Below are 18470 nucleotides of genomic sequence, written 5' to 3'. Positions count from 1 at the left end.
TCTGAATTGCAAGCAATGAAGCAGTTTGGCACTGCATGTTTATAATCTCATGATTTTGTGTCCTGGCTTCCTGTTTAGCTGGGAAGGCACTAATTTTCATACCTTATGTTGAAGATGAAACAGTAAATTTTGGCTTAAGTAGTATCAAAATTTTACTATGATAGGTTAGTTTAATATAATTTGATTTTGAAATGTGCAGCCACTCTGTCTTAGCCTCTTCTCTTTGATCTCCTTGCCTCATTTACATTGCATACGGTGACAGAGCAGAAGTTCCAAGGCTCTTGGAAGTAGATAGAAGGGTAGAAGAGAAAAAACTCAAAAAGCTCTGTCAGGAGCTCATAAAGATAGCAGAGGATTCTCAGTTGTTAAGCTGCTTTACTGCAGGAGAAACTTCAGTCAGAGCTCACCTCTCTGACATTGCAATGTGTAAGGTGTGAGACCATAGGAAATTCAGTCCTGATGCTTACAGTCATACTGACTAATTAGATAAACCATGGTCATTATTGGAGAGGAGTGTGTCGGACTTTACCCTACACTAATCAGGAACATCATACTTCCAAAGAGGCTGTGTTAATAACACTCTTCTCACCTGTCCACATTTGTGGTCTTCATCACTTTGTCTTGATGSTATTTGTTGCTTTGTGATCCCTAAAAAAGGGGCCTGAGAGTTCCTTCACTTAGTGAAAACATCCACTGTGTTTTGATTTCCAGTCAGATGAGCACAGAGCATTCATTCAGTCATGTCTTGATGGTGCATGCTCAGGACACTGGGGCTGCTGTGTTATCCACCCTGTGTGTTTTAGAGCCAGGGTGCTGGGCTCAACCTCTACAGTTGTTGAGTTTGGATTTTTTTTTTTTTTTTTTTTTTTTTTTGTGAAAGGAATGCTGTAATATTGTGAATGTGAAGTGAATGTGAAGTCATGTTCTTCTGTTTAAGCTGTGGAATTTTCTATGCAGTATCTGTGCTATGAAGTTATCTATGGTAACTTGACAAACTCAAGCAGCTCTGATGAAATCACAGAGATATGATTTTATTACAGAAGGAAAATCACTCCAGGTGGTTACCCAGTAGTGCCAAAAGTAGTAAAGGAATGCTACTCCTCAGCTTCCAGAAACTGTTCAAAGCACTTTGAAAAAGTGACAGGCATGAAAGCTTCTGTGAATCTCTTGTGATTATTTATGTTTGGTTATTGGTGAGACAAAAAAAAAAAAAAAAGGCCAGGAGTACTAATACTTTTCACCTTTAGACAAGAGAAATGAGAGAGGTTATGAGAGAGGTTTTTTACCATTCACCCCAAAATGGTGGTTCACACTCATAGAAGTATGATGCAGGAAGATCCAGATGTAGTTTTAAGTTTAAGGCATATGCTGATAACCTTTGTATATCCAAAACACATTGTTCTGATTTCCTGTTGATGGTAGTGGAAAAGGCTTAACTATGTTTTCTTAAAATTGTTTGGTTGGTTTTTTATTTACTTTTGAGTTAAATTTTTAAGAAGTGTTTTTCCCTTGCATCTAAAGACAGATGTGGATGTTCTGGCAATTACCCATCTATTTTATTGAAGCATGTTGCCCTTATAGTTATAGATTTGGTTTGTATTTGCTCCTACTCTCATGCTGATTCTTATATCTCTTTCCAGAGGGATAAATGCATCATTAATGTTTAGGTTGCTTCAGGCCATAAGGAAGTGAGTGATCTTGCTTGCAGAGCTCCTGCCAATGAAGAATTGAATCTCTGGGATTAAGTACATCCTTAAAAGGATGATGATGATTCTACAGCTCTATTGTAGTCTAACATGTTGATGATTATTTAAAAAAAGAGAAGATTCCTCAAGAAAAGACATTACCTTATGTTYATTTAGTGAGTTTGGGAATCATTAGAGACTGTATGCCTGTATTATTCAATCCCACAACTTTGGGCTAAGTTCTGGAGAAACATGTCATGGTTTGGAGCAGAAATACGTAATGAACTTGATAAATACATTATAAGCAGCTTCTTACACACTTTAAAAATATGAGCACTGTGGAGTGCTTTTGATCACCTTAAACCATACTCAGGTCCCATTTGCAATGTTGTAATTAAGTTGCTTTTGGCTAAGGGGTTAGCCAGGAGTGGGAATTGATGAAAGTAAGCATTGCAAAGGGAAGGCTTTGATCACAGCTCTGGAGCGGTGGTAAAATCTGAAAATGACAAATCATACAAAAATGGAAGATAATGAAGTCAGATGGAAAAGAATAGAGGGTATTGCAGTTTTGCCTTAGCATGTGTGTTCTGTCTGCCAGGAATGTATACTTTGGGTGAGAAAGTTTTATTTTAGTTTTTGGTAGCAAACATTTCAAAWGCAACTAGAGAGTCTCCAATTAACCCCTAATGGTGCTGAATCAGGTACAGTAAGATAAATTACAAATGGATATAAGTACTGCCCTATCTTGCTTTTTGGTTATGGGAGCAGTGAGACTGAAATAAAGGCTGCAGCGTGGCAAACAAGAAATGCTAACTTGCCTGAAGKTTCCAGGTAAGTTGTTATAAATTGTCAGTGGAAATCCTCTGCAGCTGCTTATTATCCCCAGTGAGAGTTACCTGGGTTTTGTTGAGCAGCATACACAGTTTGGGCTTGAGCTTGATCAAATGCTCAGAAAAGTGAGGCACTGGAGCACTCCACATCCATGTGYAGCATTGGCTGTCAGTGTTGTCAGCTTCTTTAAGACAGACTGAAGATGAGTGGAGGTTTGGCTTTTTTTCTGCTTCTACTCCCGTGGTTAATTTTTCCAATTCTGTGGCTGTAGTTTGAACAAAGGTATAGAGAAATGTGTACTGTACTTAGTACTGGTAGGTATCACATGTGAGCTTAAAGCAGGTACTTCATCCGCAAGGCCATGTCAATATTTTGTAAGGATTTACAAGCTGTAGTTCTTCCTGATTATATCAGTGAAAATACATGTTTCTAGACTTGCTTATGATGATAATCACAACGATAACAAAATATTACTGAAATGCTTCCAGCTTTGCGGCTGTCACATGCTGATGAGGTGTGAAGAATAATTACACATGGGTAAATAGAACAAGTCAGAGGAGAAGGTTCATGATTTCCTTAAGGTAGCAAGGAAGCTGGACCTCCCATTCTCCTCTCACACAAACCTTAGCCTTTCTGTTGCAATTCCTACAGCTGGACTGACATTGCGCATTTCTGAAAAATAYCAGTGCTACTTTTAATAATTGTGTATGCATGGGAGAAGTTTTAAATTTAAAAATAAGGTCTATAACAAAGTATAATTGGAATTGTCCCAGTTTTCCTGTAGAATGTGAGCATATTGCCCAAGTTGATTATCTGGTCTTAAATCACTCTTAAGYAAATTAACTTGATAAGAAGCACCCYRTGATTTCTAAGTTCTACTGTTATGCTTGATAGAATGAGTTCMTGGCYTGTATATAGTTGCATACACYTTYSTTAGTTGAAAAGAAAGTGTTTAAATCTATGTGAATATTAGTTTCTGTAACTTGGCATAGAAAAAGAACTCACCTTTAGAGATTGTTTTGATTGCTAGTATTATTTCTGACCTATGAAGTTAGAGGACTTCATTTAATTGAGCAGGGCATGTGTACAATGCTTTGAATTCTGTGACTGGTTTCAAAATAAAACTGTAGGACTATGTGGAAGGCTAGAGGTGACACAGCTCAATAGCATTAGCATTTAGTAGAATAAAATTATAACACAGAGTGAAACACAGCAACTGTGTGAATGATAATTTTTCTTTTTCCATCACAGTTTCAAAGAACATTTGAATCTTTAAGAAATGTATCCAGTAAATCTGATCTACAGAAAACCTACCAAAAGTTTCGAAAAGATCTGGAAAATCTTGATTATTTGGCATATAAACGTCAGCAGGTAAGAACAGCGAAGCTTGTAAGAAGACAGAATGCTGCCCATAGACATGGGGGGGGTGGTAAAACCGTTGTGTTTGAGGGAGTTATTGTTCTGTCAGTTGGGTTTTGTGTTCTGTGCAATGTCAGGTGAGGTAGCAGGGGGGGGCCAAGTCTACCCAGACAGCCTGGGTTTTGTTCTCTCAGCAGAGAGGAGCATAGGCAAAACAAATAAGTGAGACTTACCAGACTATTAAACATTGCATTTACACATAATTTTGTACATTGAAGTTTATAGAAGTACTATTTGCATTCTTGTGCCTGACAAATGAACCAAATGCACGTCAGTTAATGGAATCCAATACTCACTGTGTATGCAGACCACTTTTTTTCTTCTTTAGAAATGATTTTATGAGGTTAGTTTGCATAAAACTTTGAAGTGTTCATGGTCTTTGACTTGTGCTTGAAGGATCAAGGTTAAATTGAATTGTTACCATGTGGTTAATGTTGGATATTCTGTCACTTATATATAGCTTATGTGAAAATATCAGCTTTCATTGTGGGTATTCACAACTATTTTCTTCTTATAAAATAAGACGTTTCCTCTTTCAGAGCATGAGGGTAAAAGGTAACATTCTGTGGGAGTTGCTGTATTTTCCTGGGTTTGTATTTTCCTGAATTCTGTCACTTGGTGTCAGTGTTGTCAAACAGTTCATTTACTTGGGGCAGCTCATATGTCAGGTAATTAATTAGATTACCTGTCTCTTAGTTAATTTGCTTTGTTTACCTGAGCAGTAGTTACGTGGTTATGGGGAGGAGTATTTTACTTTCTTGTTGATACTGAGGTTTTAATTTCGGTAGAACTTTTTGCAGAATCTGCAGTGAAGGATTTAACAAGTGCATGTATGTATGTATTTAGTATAGAAGATGCTTTGAATTTCGTTCCTCTTTGAAAAGAAAGTGATCTTCCTGTGAAAAGATTAAGAATTGGTTTGATTACTGTGCAAAAATCACAGACCTGGTTTGGGTCTGAAGTTGTAAGTTTGTGACGTGTTTGTGGAGTGTGCCCATTTAATTGATAACAATTTATGTGCACTTGTTTTAGGTTAAGGGTATATTCATAGCCCCACTGGCAAAATGCTGAGTAACTGCATCTGTTTGGAGACTAACCTTTGTATATAACTTGAATGTGAATATGCTAAAAGTAATGTGAATATGCTAAAAGTAATGAATGTTGTTTCTGAAGGAAATGCAGTTAACTGTTTCTGTCCTTTTTCTTCAGACATGATCCATGAATTGCAATATAGCAGTGTTTAAAGTTTTTTTTAAAAGTTTACATGACAGATGGGAATTCGAAACTGTGCTTTTTAAAGGATGTTCAAAATGCTCCACATTGACTCTGATTAATAAATATGGCTTGTTTGGGATGCTGGTTTGGCTGCGTCCAGGAGAGAAATTCATTTGGGTTGAGAATATCAATTTGTAGCCAGGCTGCCATTTTGAAGCCTGCCAGGAGATACCTGTGTCTGGGACATGTAGATTTTCTTTCGTGTCCAGGAGATAGTCTGGCAATTCCTTTGATTTAAAACAARCTTTTAATTTCCTTGATACTCTCTCATCTCTGAAATTTGACTAAAAAGAATAGTTACGTGCCACAGTGAGTACTAAAACTTGTTCCCTTGCTCTGTGGCTTCGTAGMATGCTTCCACTAAGAGCCTAGTGAACTTCGTATTGGTTTGTCTCATCCTAAATATTAACATCTCTGTAATGTGAATATTTTACAGGGGAAATGAGATAAGAAAATGGTAAAGCACCTGGGGATAAGAGGGGACTCAGTGGTATATCCCAGTGCTGCTCTTAGGATACTGTAGTGGGTACATACTTCCTTTTCTCTTACGTGTGGTTTTTTTYCTGTTGAAGGGAAGYTGTCCATATAYCWTTCAGCTGGAATGSCTGAAAGGCCATTTATTAAAATTAYCTTACTGAAGGTCATTTAAGGAGTGTTGGGCAATAGCTACAGCAAAAATGGAATTATAGTGAAGTTCAGTGGTATTTAGCATCTGTCAAACTGAAAAATTGCCACCTTTGCTGCTGTTCTTAGTACTAACAGTGCCTTTAGGATGCCTGTAGCAGTGCTGGCTGTAATCCAAAGAAACTAGAAGCCTCCATCAATGTGGTCATCTAAGAGCTGGCAACAGGACTTTAGTATGTGCACACCCACCAAAGCAGTATCCTGTTGTAAGGTATGCTGAYGTAAGGTTTGCTTGTTTGATGTTGWTTGTATGCCCTCAAGGAAAGAGTGTGCTAAAGGACTGAATCCATGCAAAATAATTTTGGTTATTTCATTTAAAAGTCTTCTTAGGATTTTTTTCTGATGATTGTTGTATTTAGAAATGTTTTAAAAAGCTGTGTTGGAAGCTGAAGGAGTTAAGGGCTGTATCAGAGATACTTATGGGGCACGCATTAATTTACTTTTCTCATGGAAAATAGTATTTCCAGAAGATGGAGCAGCRCCACTCCCTGTTCTGTTTCCCCCAGTCTCTTGTTACCAGGACTGCAGCTGGCTTCACTGTATGCTTGATCATAGAGGTCAAATTTTGAAAGCTTTCATTTTGAATGAAGACTTGCTTCTTCAGACAAATGGTATTTCTTTTTGTTAAAATGGACTGGATGCATTTTTATTTTTCACCTTTGATTGTATACCTTGGGGAGAGAGAATCAGAAGAGTGAAAGTGAGAAAACTTGTGGGTTGATCAGATCAGTTTAACAGATGAAGCAAAAGCYGTGCACACAAGGAAAGCAGAAAAGGACTTTATTCCCCCCTTCCCATGGTTGGTCAGGTGTTCCTCCATCCCCAGGAGAGCTGGCCCCACCACGTGTGACAGTGATGTGGGAAGCCAAACTCCATCACTGGGAATGTCCCCAGAATGTCCTTCTTTTTGAGCTCTGTGTGCTGCGTGACCCCACAYGGTCTGGGATATCCCTTGGGTCACTTGGGGTCAGCTGTCCCACTCTGTCCCCTCCCATTCCCTGTGCCCCCCAGCCCCTCCCTGTTGGGGTGGGGTGAGGGACAGAAAAGGGCTCAGCTCTGTGTGAGCTCAGSTCAGCAATAACCAAAACATCCCCATGTTACCAGCACTGATTCCAGCACAAATCCAAAGCACAGCCCCATACTGGCTGCTGTGACAGAATTTAATTCTATCMCAGMCAAAACTAGCACARTATGAGATTTGTTCACCAAAATGCTCCACTCCAGCAACTGGAGACAAATTTTCAAAAGAGATTATCACTTATCAACTGGCAGGTTCATTGGGTGGCAAACCCTTTAAAAAGTGTGCTGAAAATTGGAGGGAGYTCAGGGTGAATTATTTGTTGTCTAGAAAATAACCATGATGATAGAAAACTTAAGGAGCTCAGTCATGTATCTTATCTGGAAAAGGTTATGGCTTAGAAATGTCAGGAATAGAAGTACTTAACTAAATCTTTATTCTAGTACACAGAAATATGACAAGATCCAAWGGATGGAAGTCAGAAAAGTTCAAACCAGAAAACAAATTAATGTCTCTGACAATTAACTGCTGAGATGGCTTATTAARAGGTGCAGTACATTAATCACTGCTTGTAGCCTTTCTGTCCATTATCCACGCCTTTTGAAAAGATGCGAAGGCACTGAGATACAAATCAAAGGGCAGGAATTATGGAAATTTTTATGGTTGTGCTATTGAATGAATTTGAATGAGAAATCACTTTTTTTTCTTCCAGACTTAACAATGACATACATTTGGTTGTGTGTCTGAGGGTAAAGGCAGAATTATGTCTTTTGAATTACCATCCTGGATTAATAAATGAGTGAATTTGCACATTTTTGTATTTACCACTCTACTGCTGTCTAATCTTTTAGATTTTAGGGTTGGATGTGTTGAGATCTTGTTTAGAAATTTTCAAAGAAGCCTGGTACGTGGCTTCAGAGTAACTCTAAGGACATACAGGCATTTGATTCCCATTAGCTTTCTGAAAATGCCTTCTTTTGTTTTTTTMCTTTCATATTTAGTCACACAGTATTGATTATAAAATAAGACTATAGGTTATATTTCCAGCATTCTAGCTGTTTATCTCCCCTTGACATAGGAACAACATCTATCATGTTGTTGTGTAATTAAAATTGTTGATTTATGCATTCATTTTTTAAAAAAGCAAACAACAAATTAGTCTTGGTAGCTGAGAGAGTGAAAAATTACGACAATTCTGTTCTCAGCCACCTGAAATGTTTTAGTAATTCCACGATTATAGCTCTGTCATTTGGTCATTGCTTCTGTCCGTCCTGTGTATTTCAATGGCTTGCTTAATGGGTGAAGAGCTTTTCCTTTTTCCTGGCCACCTGAAAGTGCTCATATTCCCTGTATTTATAATTTTATTTTATATATTCAGAGTGGTAGGTGGAAGACTTTCATATCCCCYGTCAGCATGGCTCCAGCCCATGCCRTAGTTTAACAGYTCAGTTGTTCAGTTGGATTTGTGTGTCTGTCAGTGCTGGGTTTGCTTGATTTTAATTTGCAAGCAGTTTGTATCTCCGTGTGTGCAGTTTTTCTGTCTTTGCATGGATGCTAAACCTCTGAGGAAAAACACCATGCCTCCCCTCATCTTTCCAAAGTTCACACTGCTGCTGTTTCTCTGAAACTGAATTAGTTTTGGCTGTGCCCAAAACGTCCTCAGTATGGATAAAAGATTCCAGTCTCATCTCTGATAAATGTAGCTGAAATGTCTTGGGAGCCAGCGATAGATGATGCTTTAAGTTCAACCATAAAGTCCCCAGGTAATTTACCAACAAACAAACAGTACAAAATTGAGTGTAACAGTGGGAAGGAAATGAGATCTTCAGCTAGGAATTAAATTACAGAAACAAGCAAGTAAGTAAAGCTAAAAGGGCATGACTTTAAAAGCTGTAAAGAATTGTGTGAGTGTATTCCACAAGGCACTTGCAAACACCACTGATTTGTACATGAATATTTGCTGTGGTATCATGTATGTCTCCCATGTGACATTTCATGTGTTGGGTGTTTTTTTTCAGTGGTAAATAGCTGCTAAAATTAGAACCCTATTCTTTCAGTAGACTAGAAACCAATTAATTTTTTTTTTCCTCTAAATGAAATAGAATGATACTTCAGATGCTATGTTTATTCTAATGTGGGACAAAACCCAGAATTTGAGGATTGTAAAGGGGGTCAGTCTAAGGAGAATTATTCTTAATGAAGCAGTGACAACTAATATGACAGTTGCAGTATTCTGTTAGGCAGCAGTGTCTCAAGGAAAAAACAAAACCTAAGTTTTATACAGCAGGCRTGAGGTGAGCCATTTCCCTTTCCTGGGAAGTGTTGCCTATTTGGTGGTTTCAAATCACACATTATGCAGCTGACTGTTCCTGCCTGGGTGTGATGACTCGTGCTCATCCTTACTGTATGCTGTCTGAGGGCAGCACATCTATTTATGAACAATGCTTGGAGTTCAAATCCTGCCCTACGGTGCACTGRTGGTTCCTTGTCATTGTCTCCTCCATGTCAGGAAATCCCTTTGTCTTTGCTTATGCAATTTATGATCCATAGTGAGACAGCCAAAAGAGACCTCTGCTGCAGAAAATTTAATGTGTTTCTACAGTTGCAGAGAATCATGTTACTGTTCTGAAGAAATCTCTGTTGAGTCCAGAGAAATTTAATTTGTTTTTTTCCCATTTATTTATGCAAAAGTCACATGAGACTGTCAGAATCTAGTCACATTATGAGATATTTGCTGCTAATGCTGTGATGACAAGAATAGACTGATTTGACAAGATTTGATCTGGACAAACCCATGGTGGCTATTACTCATTCCTGTATTTATTTCTAGATAAATAAAATAGTGTCATTCGTTATTTACCCTAATTACTTTTCCTCAGGAATTTCAGTGTAGCTGACTGAACGAATTGCTTGGTTTCTGTCTTTGACAAAGGATTAGTCAGGTTTGCTGCCTTTCAGTCTTCCATTGTCGTGCAGATTTCCATTCTCTCCCATTGGATCATTGGTAGCAAGGAGTGTTCAGTAGCTTTGTCATGGATCCCTGAGTTCTGTGTCATCACAGGATGAGCTCATTCAGCCCACTGCCATTTGAAACACACTGATGTTTATTTTACAGGATTCTGTCAAGCCTCTCYAAGAGTGTCATCATTAAACTGCAGTGGCTTTCAGAACTTCACATAGTTCCTCCTCCTTCATTAAAATCAACTCTTATGAATGTTATAAAGCATAACACTTTCATAGTTGTGCATAAGAAGCAATGTTTATGTTTGKATGAGGTCTAAGTGCTGGTTTTATATCTCTGGAAATAATTAAGGAACGTTATTTTCAAAGACTTTGCTAAGTTCTTTGTCCCTCTCCTAGATCTACAGCTTTATATGTTTTTATTGGTTGACATCATCACCCAGTAAAGTGATGTATGATTTTTAGACATAATTGAAAGAGAAAACACATTCCCATATTTTCTGGGAATATCTGCATATTCTACAGAAAAAGCAAGATTTAGAAAGGATGCTTCCTTTGTTGAACACCATAAAAATGATGTATGTGCTATTTTGATTTGACATTCTTTGCTTTTTTAAGTTAAATGGTKTGGAGCAGTGGAGTGGTGATTATGAAAAATTTTCTTTACTGAATAGTAAAAGAAAACATAGAGAAGAAGGAAATATGTATACAAATGTCTTGTAAACATTTTCAAATTTGCTTTCTTACAGCTTTCTTGTGTGACCTTGGGCAGGTCTCTCAGTACCAGATCTACTGGAGGACATCACTAAATGCCTCCATCCAAGAGTTTAAAATTTATAGCTATAAGGACTTGCCARTAAAATTCTGTGGATATTTAAAGTTCCTTTTGTCAGGCTATGACAGATTTATGTCAGACTAGGTAAAAAGTTCAGTCTGAAAACAACTGACATATTTTTACAGGGTCAGAAGCAATATATAGCATATAGTCTGAGCTACTATTTTTGTTTTTGGTGGAAGGGTTTTTTTGTTTGGGTTTGGGTTTTTTTTTTTTTTTTTTTTTTTTTTTTTTTTTTTTTTTTGTTGGGTTTTTTTTTTTTTTGTGCTGCTTTTTCTTAGTATGAGAAAAACCTGCTATTTAGATGCTGAAATAATGCAAGACAGAAGTGCAATAACAGTTTGGAATGCAGAACTCTGATTACTAAAGAGTGGCTAATGAATGATGTTATGTCCTGGTGAAAATGACAGTAATAGTAGTTTGTGAAAGAGTTATCTGAGAGGAATGTTATATTGTATTGATCCCAGCCTGACAGACATATATTAGCTTCTCACAGAAAAATAAATTCTCATATAAAATGTTTCTCTGCTTTGGGGCTTCATAAAAATCAGATTAGATGAAATGCAAAGCCTTGCAAAATGACTGAGCTGTGAATGGAAAATGGTTTGAGAACATAATGCTTGGGAATGATGGACTCATCCTGCAGGAACATTGTTCCTTGGTGTGCCTGCACCAGGAACACCTAGCAGACAACAGCCAAAGCAGACTCTGCCAGGAGCAGTTGTGTCTTGCTGTCTTTTTCTGAAGGCTGAGTTTGTGTTGAACTGTGTTCATAGTATTTGGCCATACATCTGTGCATTAGTAGCTACAACATTCACATAGGAAATAGAAAACTTGAATTTTGTGCACTCCTTGAGTTAATGCAGGATGTAGATATTTTTTTCTCATGTAGTAGTAGGCTGGGAGATAAAGGTGTCTTGGTGAAACTCAGGGTCCGTAACCAGTTATGATTATGTATCAGGTGAGCTTCTTAGCTGTTCCCTGGCTCAAAGGGAAGAGCTCCCTCATTCCCTCTCTTGTTTTGAGGCAAGAACTTGTTAGCTCATTAGAAGGTTTCTGATCCATGGTAACTATTCAGCCTTTGGATTCCAGCTGTTCTGGCTAAGCTGGAGCTATGCTACCCAGGACTGAAACAAAAATCTAAAAAGAGATAGCAGTGTTGCATACCCTAACAAATGATTGGTTAGTCTTGTCTTGAATCCAGGATGATAATCTTACTTAGTAGTCTTTGTAACATTGTAAAGTTGGGCATCTCCTTCTTTGTGTGTTGTCACGCATCCCTGCCCCTTCCCCAGTGTTTTCTGCATCAACTTGCATTCTGTATTTTGTGTTTGTGTAATCTCAGGTGCAGTTTTCCTCTACAATTCACTTTAGTCATTTGGCACTTAAATTCCTTATCCAGTCACTCTGCATCAATTTTTGCTCACTTTGTCTCCTTCTTGCTCCAAGCTTTTGTCATCTGTCATCCACACCTCATTTCTGTTAGTGTATTCATTTTGCTCACAGAAAGATACTTATCACATTAGATTCAAATAAACATAACAGTCCCACCCCCACAGATGCTGTTTGCTATTTTCCTGTCTGTCCATGCACAAAGACACCGTGCTRTCGGGGATGTTTTTACTTGGCATCTGAAGGATCACCAAGAAGAGTTGGAGCATGTACATGAGTGGACAGACAAGTGACAGTGACATTGTGCATGGAGGAAGGAGGGCAGTGGATGGGTCACGACAGAGGACACTGCCCCAACTTAATTTTGGCCTTCCTGACATTGACTTTCTCCTTTCCATCCCTCTAGAATTCCATGTCACTGTCACAGTCCAGCCAAAATTTATCTAATTGTCTATGATACATAGTACTGTCATGGCAAGGTCTTTTTCTCATCAGGGACTTGGGAGAGCACAGTTAGACCTTGGCCTTGCTCAATGGTGCTCACCAGGATGTACCATTTCCCTTTATTGCTGTCCAGCTCTTTTTAAAACATGAATCKGTATTGTAAGTTCCTCATAGTTTGAGAGTTCTACAGCTGGTTACTTTGCAGCAACCAGCTATCAGTGGCCATTACTCAGCTGTTCTAGCTTGAAGTTTGCCTTCATGTAATTTAGTGAAATTGGGCCTTTATAGATGGCCATTATGGAACAAAACCTTCTTTGTAGGTAAGATTTTGACACTTGTAACAGTGCTTTTATACCTAATAACAATAAACTGTGCTGGCAGTGGGACAGTGAAAGCTTTCCTACATCTGATTTAAATTTAGGTTTATTTCCTTGACTAAGAAAGTGGGGTTTTTTCCTGCATTAATGGATCCAACTTTACTTAGTAAGAACAAGACATAGTTTGYAATAAAATCTTACTTCAGTCAAGATTTACATGTGAAACAACAATTATATTAATTTTAGCTGTAGCTTGGTTGGTTAACACTGGAGGGAAGATGGTCCTCTTYGATTTGTGGGAGAGAAAAGTACAAACCACCACAGAACAATTTAGTGTAGTTTATTTTAGCTAGATCACAAAGGGTTGCAAAAAAAAAMCCCTAAAGTTTACCCTTATGTTATCTGCACTTAGGAAATTCAGGACTGGATTCACTAGGGTGGGAAAGGTTAAGAGAACACATGGTCACAGAATACAATAAATATCTTTCAGGGTAAAGAGAACTCAAGGCTATGGTCTCCTAGTGATGATTCTCTTTTTTTTTTTTCTGGGAGCCGGGAAGGATGTGTCTGAGCCACTGCTGCAGATGGTGTGTCTGAAGGGCAGAGTTACTGTACTAAAGAGATATATTTATTTTGTTCTGTGAACATGACAGAAATGGGGAATGAGGCCTGGAAGAATTGCTGTTAGGGATTCAGGGGGTCTGGTTATCAGGACACAGGCTGGTCTTACATGAGCCTGACACAGTCTAGTAATGTGCTGTGAGTATAGACTGAATATATGAAAAGTTACTATTATTGGGGAAATACTTCAGATTGCAGTAGAGTACAATTAGTACTAAATCTAGCTTGGAACAGTGAGTTCAGGCACAGTCAGCTCAGGAGAGATTTTAGAATAAAGTAGCTATTGCAAGTGCTGGTTGAAAAGGAGCTAAAATCCTGGAGAAATCAGGTATTTGAGGCATGTTCATGATTCAATTTTAGTGTATGACTTCTGATCAAGAATTGAAAAAAGCTAAGAGAAGGCAGAACCTTGTGTCTTCCAGATCTTTGTGTGCTGCTGGATTGAGGAAATGCTAACCCTGAACATGCAGTGCTGAGAAAGAGACAGCAGTCCTGTTTACCCAACAGTCRCTTCACTGACTGGCACCATCCACTGTGCATTCTCTGGACAAGGACTTTTAGTGATCTTACGGGCTTAAATTAATTTCTGCAATGTTAGAATTCTAAATGGTGCCATAGCCATGCTTGGTGGTGSTAGTGGTGACTGATATTCTCCAGTCTCTTCTGTAATTAAGCAAACCTGCTGCTGAATGTCTTGTGTGCAGGAGCCTGGTTTGTGCCAGCCCAGTACCTCACTGGGCTCAGGAACACTGCTTGCCTTCCCTGAATTGTTCATGTACACACAAACCATTGTCAGAAGTGACAAATGGACAGTAGGAGACACAAGTTCTGGGACATGATGGGGTCAGTAAATTTGCTTTACATTTTGAGTGATAGATTGAATTTCTTTACTGAGTGATACAGGTTTATACAGACACTAGAGAGAAGTATTACACTTTTCTTCAGTTGAGTCAGTTAATGTTAAGTTAGTATTTGCTTGAGCACCTTGAGAAAATACTGCAGCATTTCTCCTCTTCTGCTAAGCTGGTAGAGGTCCATAAATTATTTCATGATCTGAAGAGAGTATGCAGCACTACATTTAAGTTTCTTACTGATTATTAGTTTGTAGATGAGTAACAGTTGCACCAGGTCTCTGGGTAAGATTTCTGGCAAAGGTGGCATTTTTACTAAAAGCCAGCGTTCTTAGAGCAGTACTTTGGATGTCAAGGAGCTCAGCCTAAATAGAGAGCTAAATTCCACGGAACAAAAATTCGATTGTGACCAAAACCTTGGAGATGCCGATGGTGCTTTATTGCTAAATTAACAGAGATGATTAGAGAGGTTAGGGACATAGACAATATAAGGAGTAATACCACTGATAGCAAAGTGTCCTGCTATGCTTGGGCCTTTTCCCTGTGAACTCACTGGAAGGTACCTGTGGGAGAAGTGAGCTGCATTTCATCATGGGAGGGTGGGTGCATTCCTTGCTGTGATGATGAAGAGAGCTGAACCTGGGCCATCAGGGAAGGGAGCTAGTGAGAACAATAATTGAGAGCATGCTAAAGAGCTCTTGATTCTGGCCTTGGCCACTTTCTTGACTTACTGAAAATGAAATGGGGAGGTTTTTATTTGCTTTGGAAAATGATTCATTAGAATTGCAAAGAGCTAGCTGAGAAGCTGTTAAGAATCTTGAAAAGGTTAGAACAAATGAAGATGAATTTTAAAAAGTGTGTGTAAATGTGCCTGCATACTGCATGAATCTTGCTTAATCTTTTTCCATCACTACTGTCAGTAGTAAGGATAGTTCAGAAAGGCAGTGYGCTCTCTTCTGAAATGTCTTTAGTAGTTTAGGGGGGAAATAACAGATGCTTCTGACATAGTTACAAAATTAAAGTGGTTATCAAGGGAGGGAGAAAAGAAAACTATTCTGAAAATAAAATACAAACAGTAATAATGTAAATAAAAGATGTGAACAATATTTTCTTCTCCAAAGAAGATGCAGAACAGAAGTATTTTAAGATAATTCAAAATAACTTCAATAAATTCTCTGTGTATCTTTTGTTCTCTGCCTTTAGTAGCTTATTTCTTCCCTGCTTTTAGTAGTGTCAGTTAAACAGCTCTTAARTTGTTTGTCTTTTTATGTAGAGATAAACCTTAACCCTTGTTACATGAGTCTTGCAAGAAGTGTTACTAGGAATGAAATTCTGAAAAATAGAATTAGAGGCACTTTCAGGTATTTCTGCAGGGAGCTGTCACCTTTCCACTGTGTGCTGGCACCCTCCCTGTGGGAAGCAGAAGCCACAGAGGAAGCAGAGCTGAGGACACTGATTACCCACACAACTGAGCAGTGTGCTGCTCCTGGTGAGCAAGTGTGCCACAGGTACCCTGCAGAGTGACGGCCACACCCCTGTTCCTGCCAGTCTGCATCACTCATTTCCAAGTTCTACTGCAGCAAATACTCTCAAAGCCCAAGCAGAAAAACCTGACCCTGCTGCATTCATCAAAACTCTTGGAGGCAGCTATGATTGACCGACTCCTGTTCACRGGTCAGAGGTGTGGTCATGGAATGACAGAATGCTTTGGGTTGAAAGGGACCTTTAAAGGCCACCTAGCCCAGGCCCCCTGCAATGAGCAGGGACAYCTTCAGTAGTGAACAGAGGCATCTTCAGCAAGATCAGATTGCTCAGAGTCCTGGCCAGCCTTACCATGAATGTTTCTAGGGATTTGTATCTACTGCCTCTCTGGGCAACCTGTGCTGGTGTTTCATCTCCTTTGTACAAAATTTCATCCTTCTACCAACTCTTAAATCTACCCTGTTTTGGTTTAAAGTCATTACCCATTGTCCTATTGCAACAGGCCCTGCTAAAAAGTTTGTCCCTCTCTTTTTTATTGGGCATTTCAGAGGTGTTCCATCCCTCAAGGATGCTTGACTAAATATATGTTTAGTCTGAGCCATAGGGGTGGCTTTTTTCTYTCCCTTTATAGGTATTGCATTATGCATGTGTCCTGTGAAAATCAAGTGCTTTGCCAAGATCTTACTGTTTTCAGTCTTTTCTGACACCAAGTTTGACAGATGTAGGAAATGTATGTGCAATTATGACTGTGTGCTCTCAAAAAGCTGCCTCAGGGATGGATCTGACCCATGTTTTGTGTAGTCAGATATAAAAACACTAAGGCACGTCTCACACCATTTCAYAAAACAAAAACAAAATCAAAACAAAAAATCCAAACCACAAAAATCCCACAGCAAAATACCCCTCTTCTGATGGATGTAGGTGAATTGAGGTTAGCCTCAATTTAAACAAAGTTTCAGGTTATTGCAGTACGTTTGCTGTTCTGGTAGTTAAATTAGAATGATAGACATAGGGAGCAAAATGAAAAGTGCTCCTAGTCAAAGAATCTAGCTTGAATACAGCTTCCTTTGAGATTGTTAATGTGAKTTCAGTACAGTCAGTGCTAGCACTGGTGGGAATTATTCTGTAAAATTTTCTGGCACATACAAAATTTATTTAGTCAGAAAATCAAAGTTAAAAGCTGAAGCATGTCCATTACTTAAATAATAAAATGCATAGTTGCCTTTTAGCAGGATGTACTTAATTGTAATATTTAATCCTCTTTTTTGGAAAGAAGTAATGCTAATAAAATGTAACTAGTTAAATCTTATAAAAGTTTTAAAATAGACTTTTTACCATGCATATAAATTTTACTRTGTTTATGCATACTGTAACAATGGTTTATGAACCTTCATATAAAGACTTTATAGCCTTGCATAATAATTTTGCTGTAATATTAYTTTATATGTCACAAAAATGTCACAATGATTTATTTATGGCTATCAGTTCCTCTTCTTTCTCTTTGTATTATAGAATTAGAGAATAATTTCMTTTGGAGGAGGCCTCATGAGGGTCCTGGTACAACCTCCTGCGCAGTTTGGATCAGCTCAGGGGTCAGATGAGGTTAYTCAGGGCTTTATCCAGGCATGTCTTAAAATTTTCTGAGGATGACACTGTACAACCTCTCTGGGCAGCCTGCTSCACTCTTGGGGCGTCCTTCCAGGGTAAATGATTTTGCTTTMTCTAGCCTGTACCTTTCTTTTTCAATTTATGCCTTTTGTCATTCTCATACCATGCCATGCTGTGCAGACCTTGACTCTTTTTGCACATCTCTCCTGTGCAAAATGTATTTAAATAAAGCACAGTGTATAGATTTATAAATTCTATTCTATAAATAGAACTGTGTATGTGTTTATGGTTCAGGGTTACTGTTAAAGGCAGTATCATAAAGTACTGTTAAAGGCAGTATCATAAGGCTTTTTTTGTGTTTTTTTTTACTCATGAAAAAAGCTATTTTCTCCACCCCTATACACTTTTTGCAATCTGCTTCCTTTTTGTAATCTGCAGCAGTGGCAGACCRAATGACTTAAAATTCAGTAGCTTGGTAGAGTCAGTTGTCAGTCCAGCATGTGGTTGTTTTGAGTGGAAGAGGCTTCAATCTTACTTGACAACTGTTTTTCAGTTGTCTTAGAAGATGAATTATTTTCCAATATGTCCAATCCATAGGTTTTTTGAATACAGAGTAGATTAGTATAGTTTGAAAGAACTGTAGAACTCCTAGCTATCTGTTCACATTGCATTAATAAATACCTTGTGAAAGTAATGGAATTGTGATAAGACAGAATTTTTGCCACCTCCACTGTTAAATCTTTCTGTAGATGTGGGTAGAGACTTGGAGAAGTTTTTTAATTGACAGGTTTTACCTGTAAATTGTAATTCATTTAGACATTGATGTGAATTTCTGTGTAGCACAGTGGAAAAGTTATTTTTGTAATAGAAAGTGTTAAATTGTATTTTCATGTCWTGTCCATTCAGTGCACTGCTGTCATGACAGGAGGAGACAAATGCGTCTGCTGCACAGTAACAGAAGAATGAATGGCAGTACCTCCCTGCTACAGAGAATCATTCACTGCCTTTTTTTTTTCTTTCTTTTTTTTTTTTTTTTTTTTTTTTTTT

At 38.3% G+C, this 18470-nt stretch overlaps 1 protein-coding gene across 1 annotated transcript in view; it reads left to right on the top strand.

Moving 5' to 3' along the window:
- CTNNA3 (catenin alpha 3) overlaps window positions 1-18470 on the top strand; it is a 335868-nt gene that overhangs the window by 17535 nt on the left and 299863 nt on the right. The window contains exon 4 of the mRNA XM_057377836.1: window positions 3768-3887. Coding sequence (XP_057233819.1) covers window positions 3768-3887 — 120 coding nt within the window. The remainder of the gene's footprint in view (window positions 1-3767; window positions 3888-18470) is intronic.

Source organism: Malurus melanocephalus, unplaced genomic scaffold (genome assembly GCF_030028575.1).
Source record: "Malurus melanocephalus ecotype Western Australia unplaced genomic scaffold, MMel_1.1 scaffold_327, whole genome shotgun sequence".
Lineage (NCBI taxonomy): Eukaryota > Metazoa > Chordata > Aves > Passeriformes > Maluridae > Malurus > Malurus melanocephalus.
This window is presented reverse-complemented; position numbering and strand designations above follow the sequence as displayed.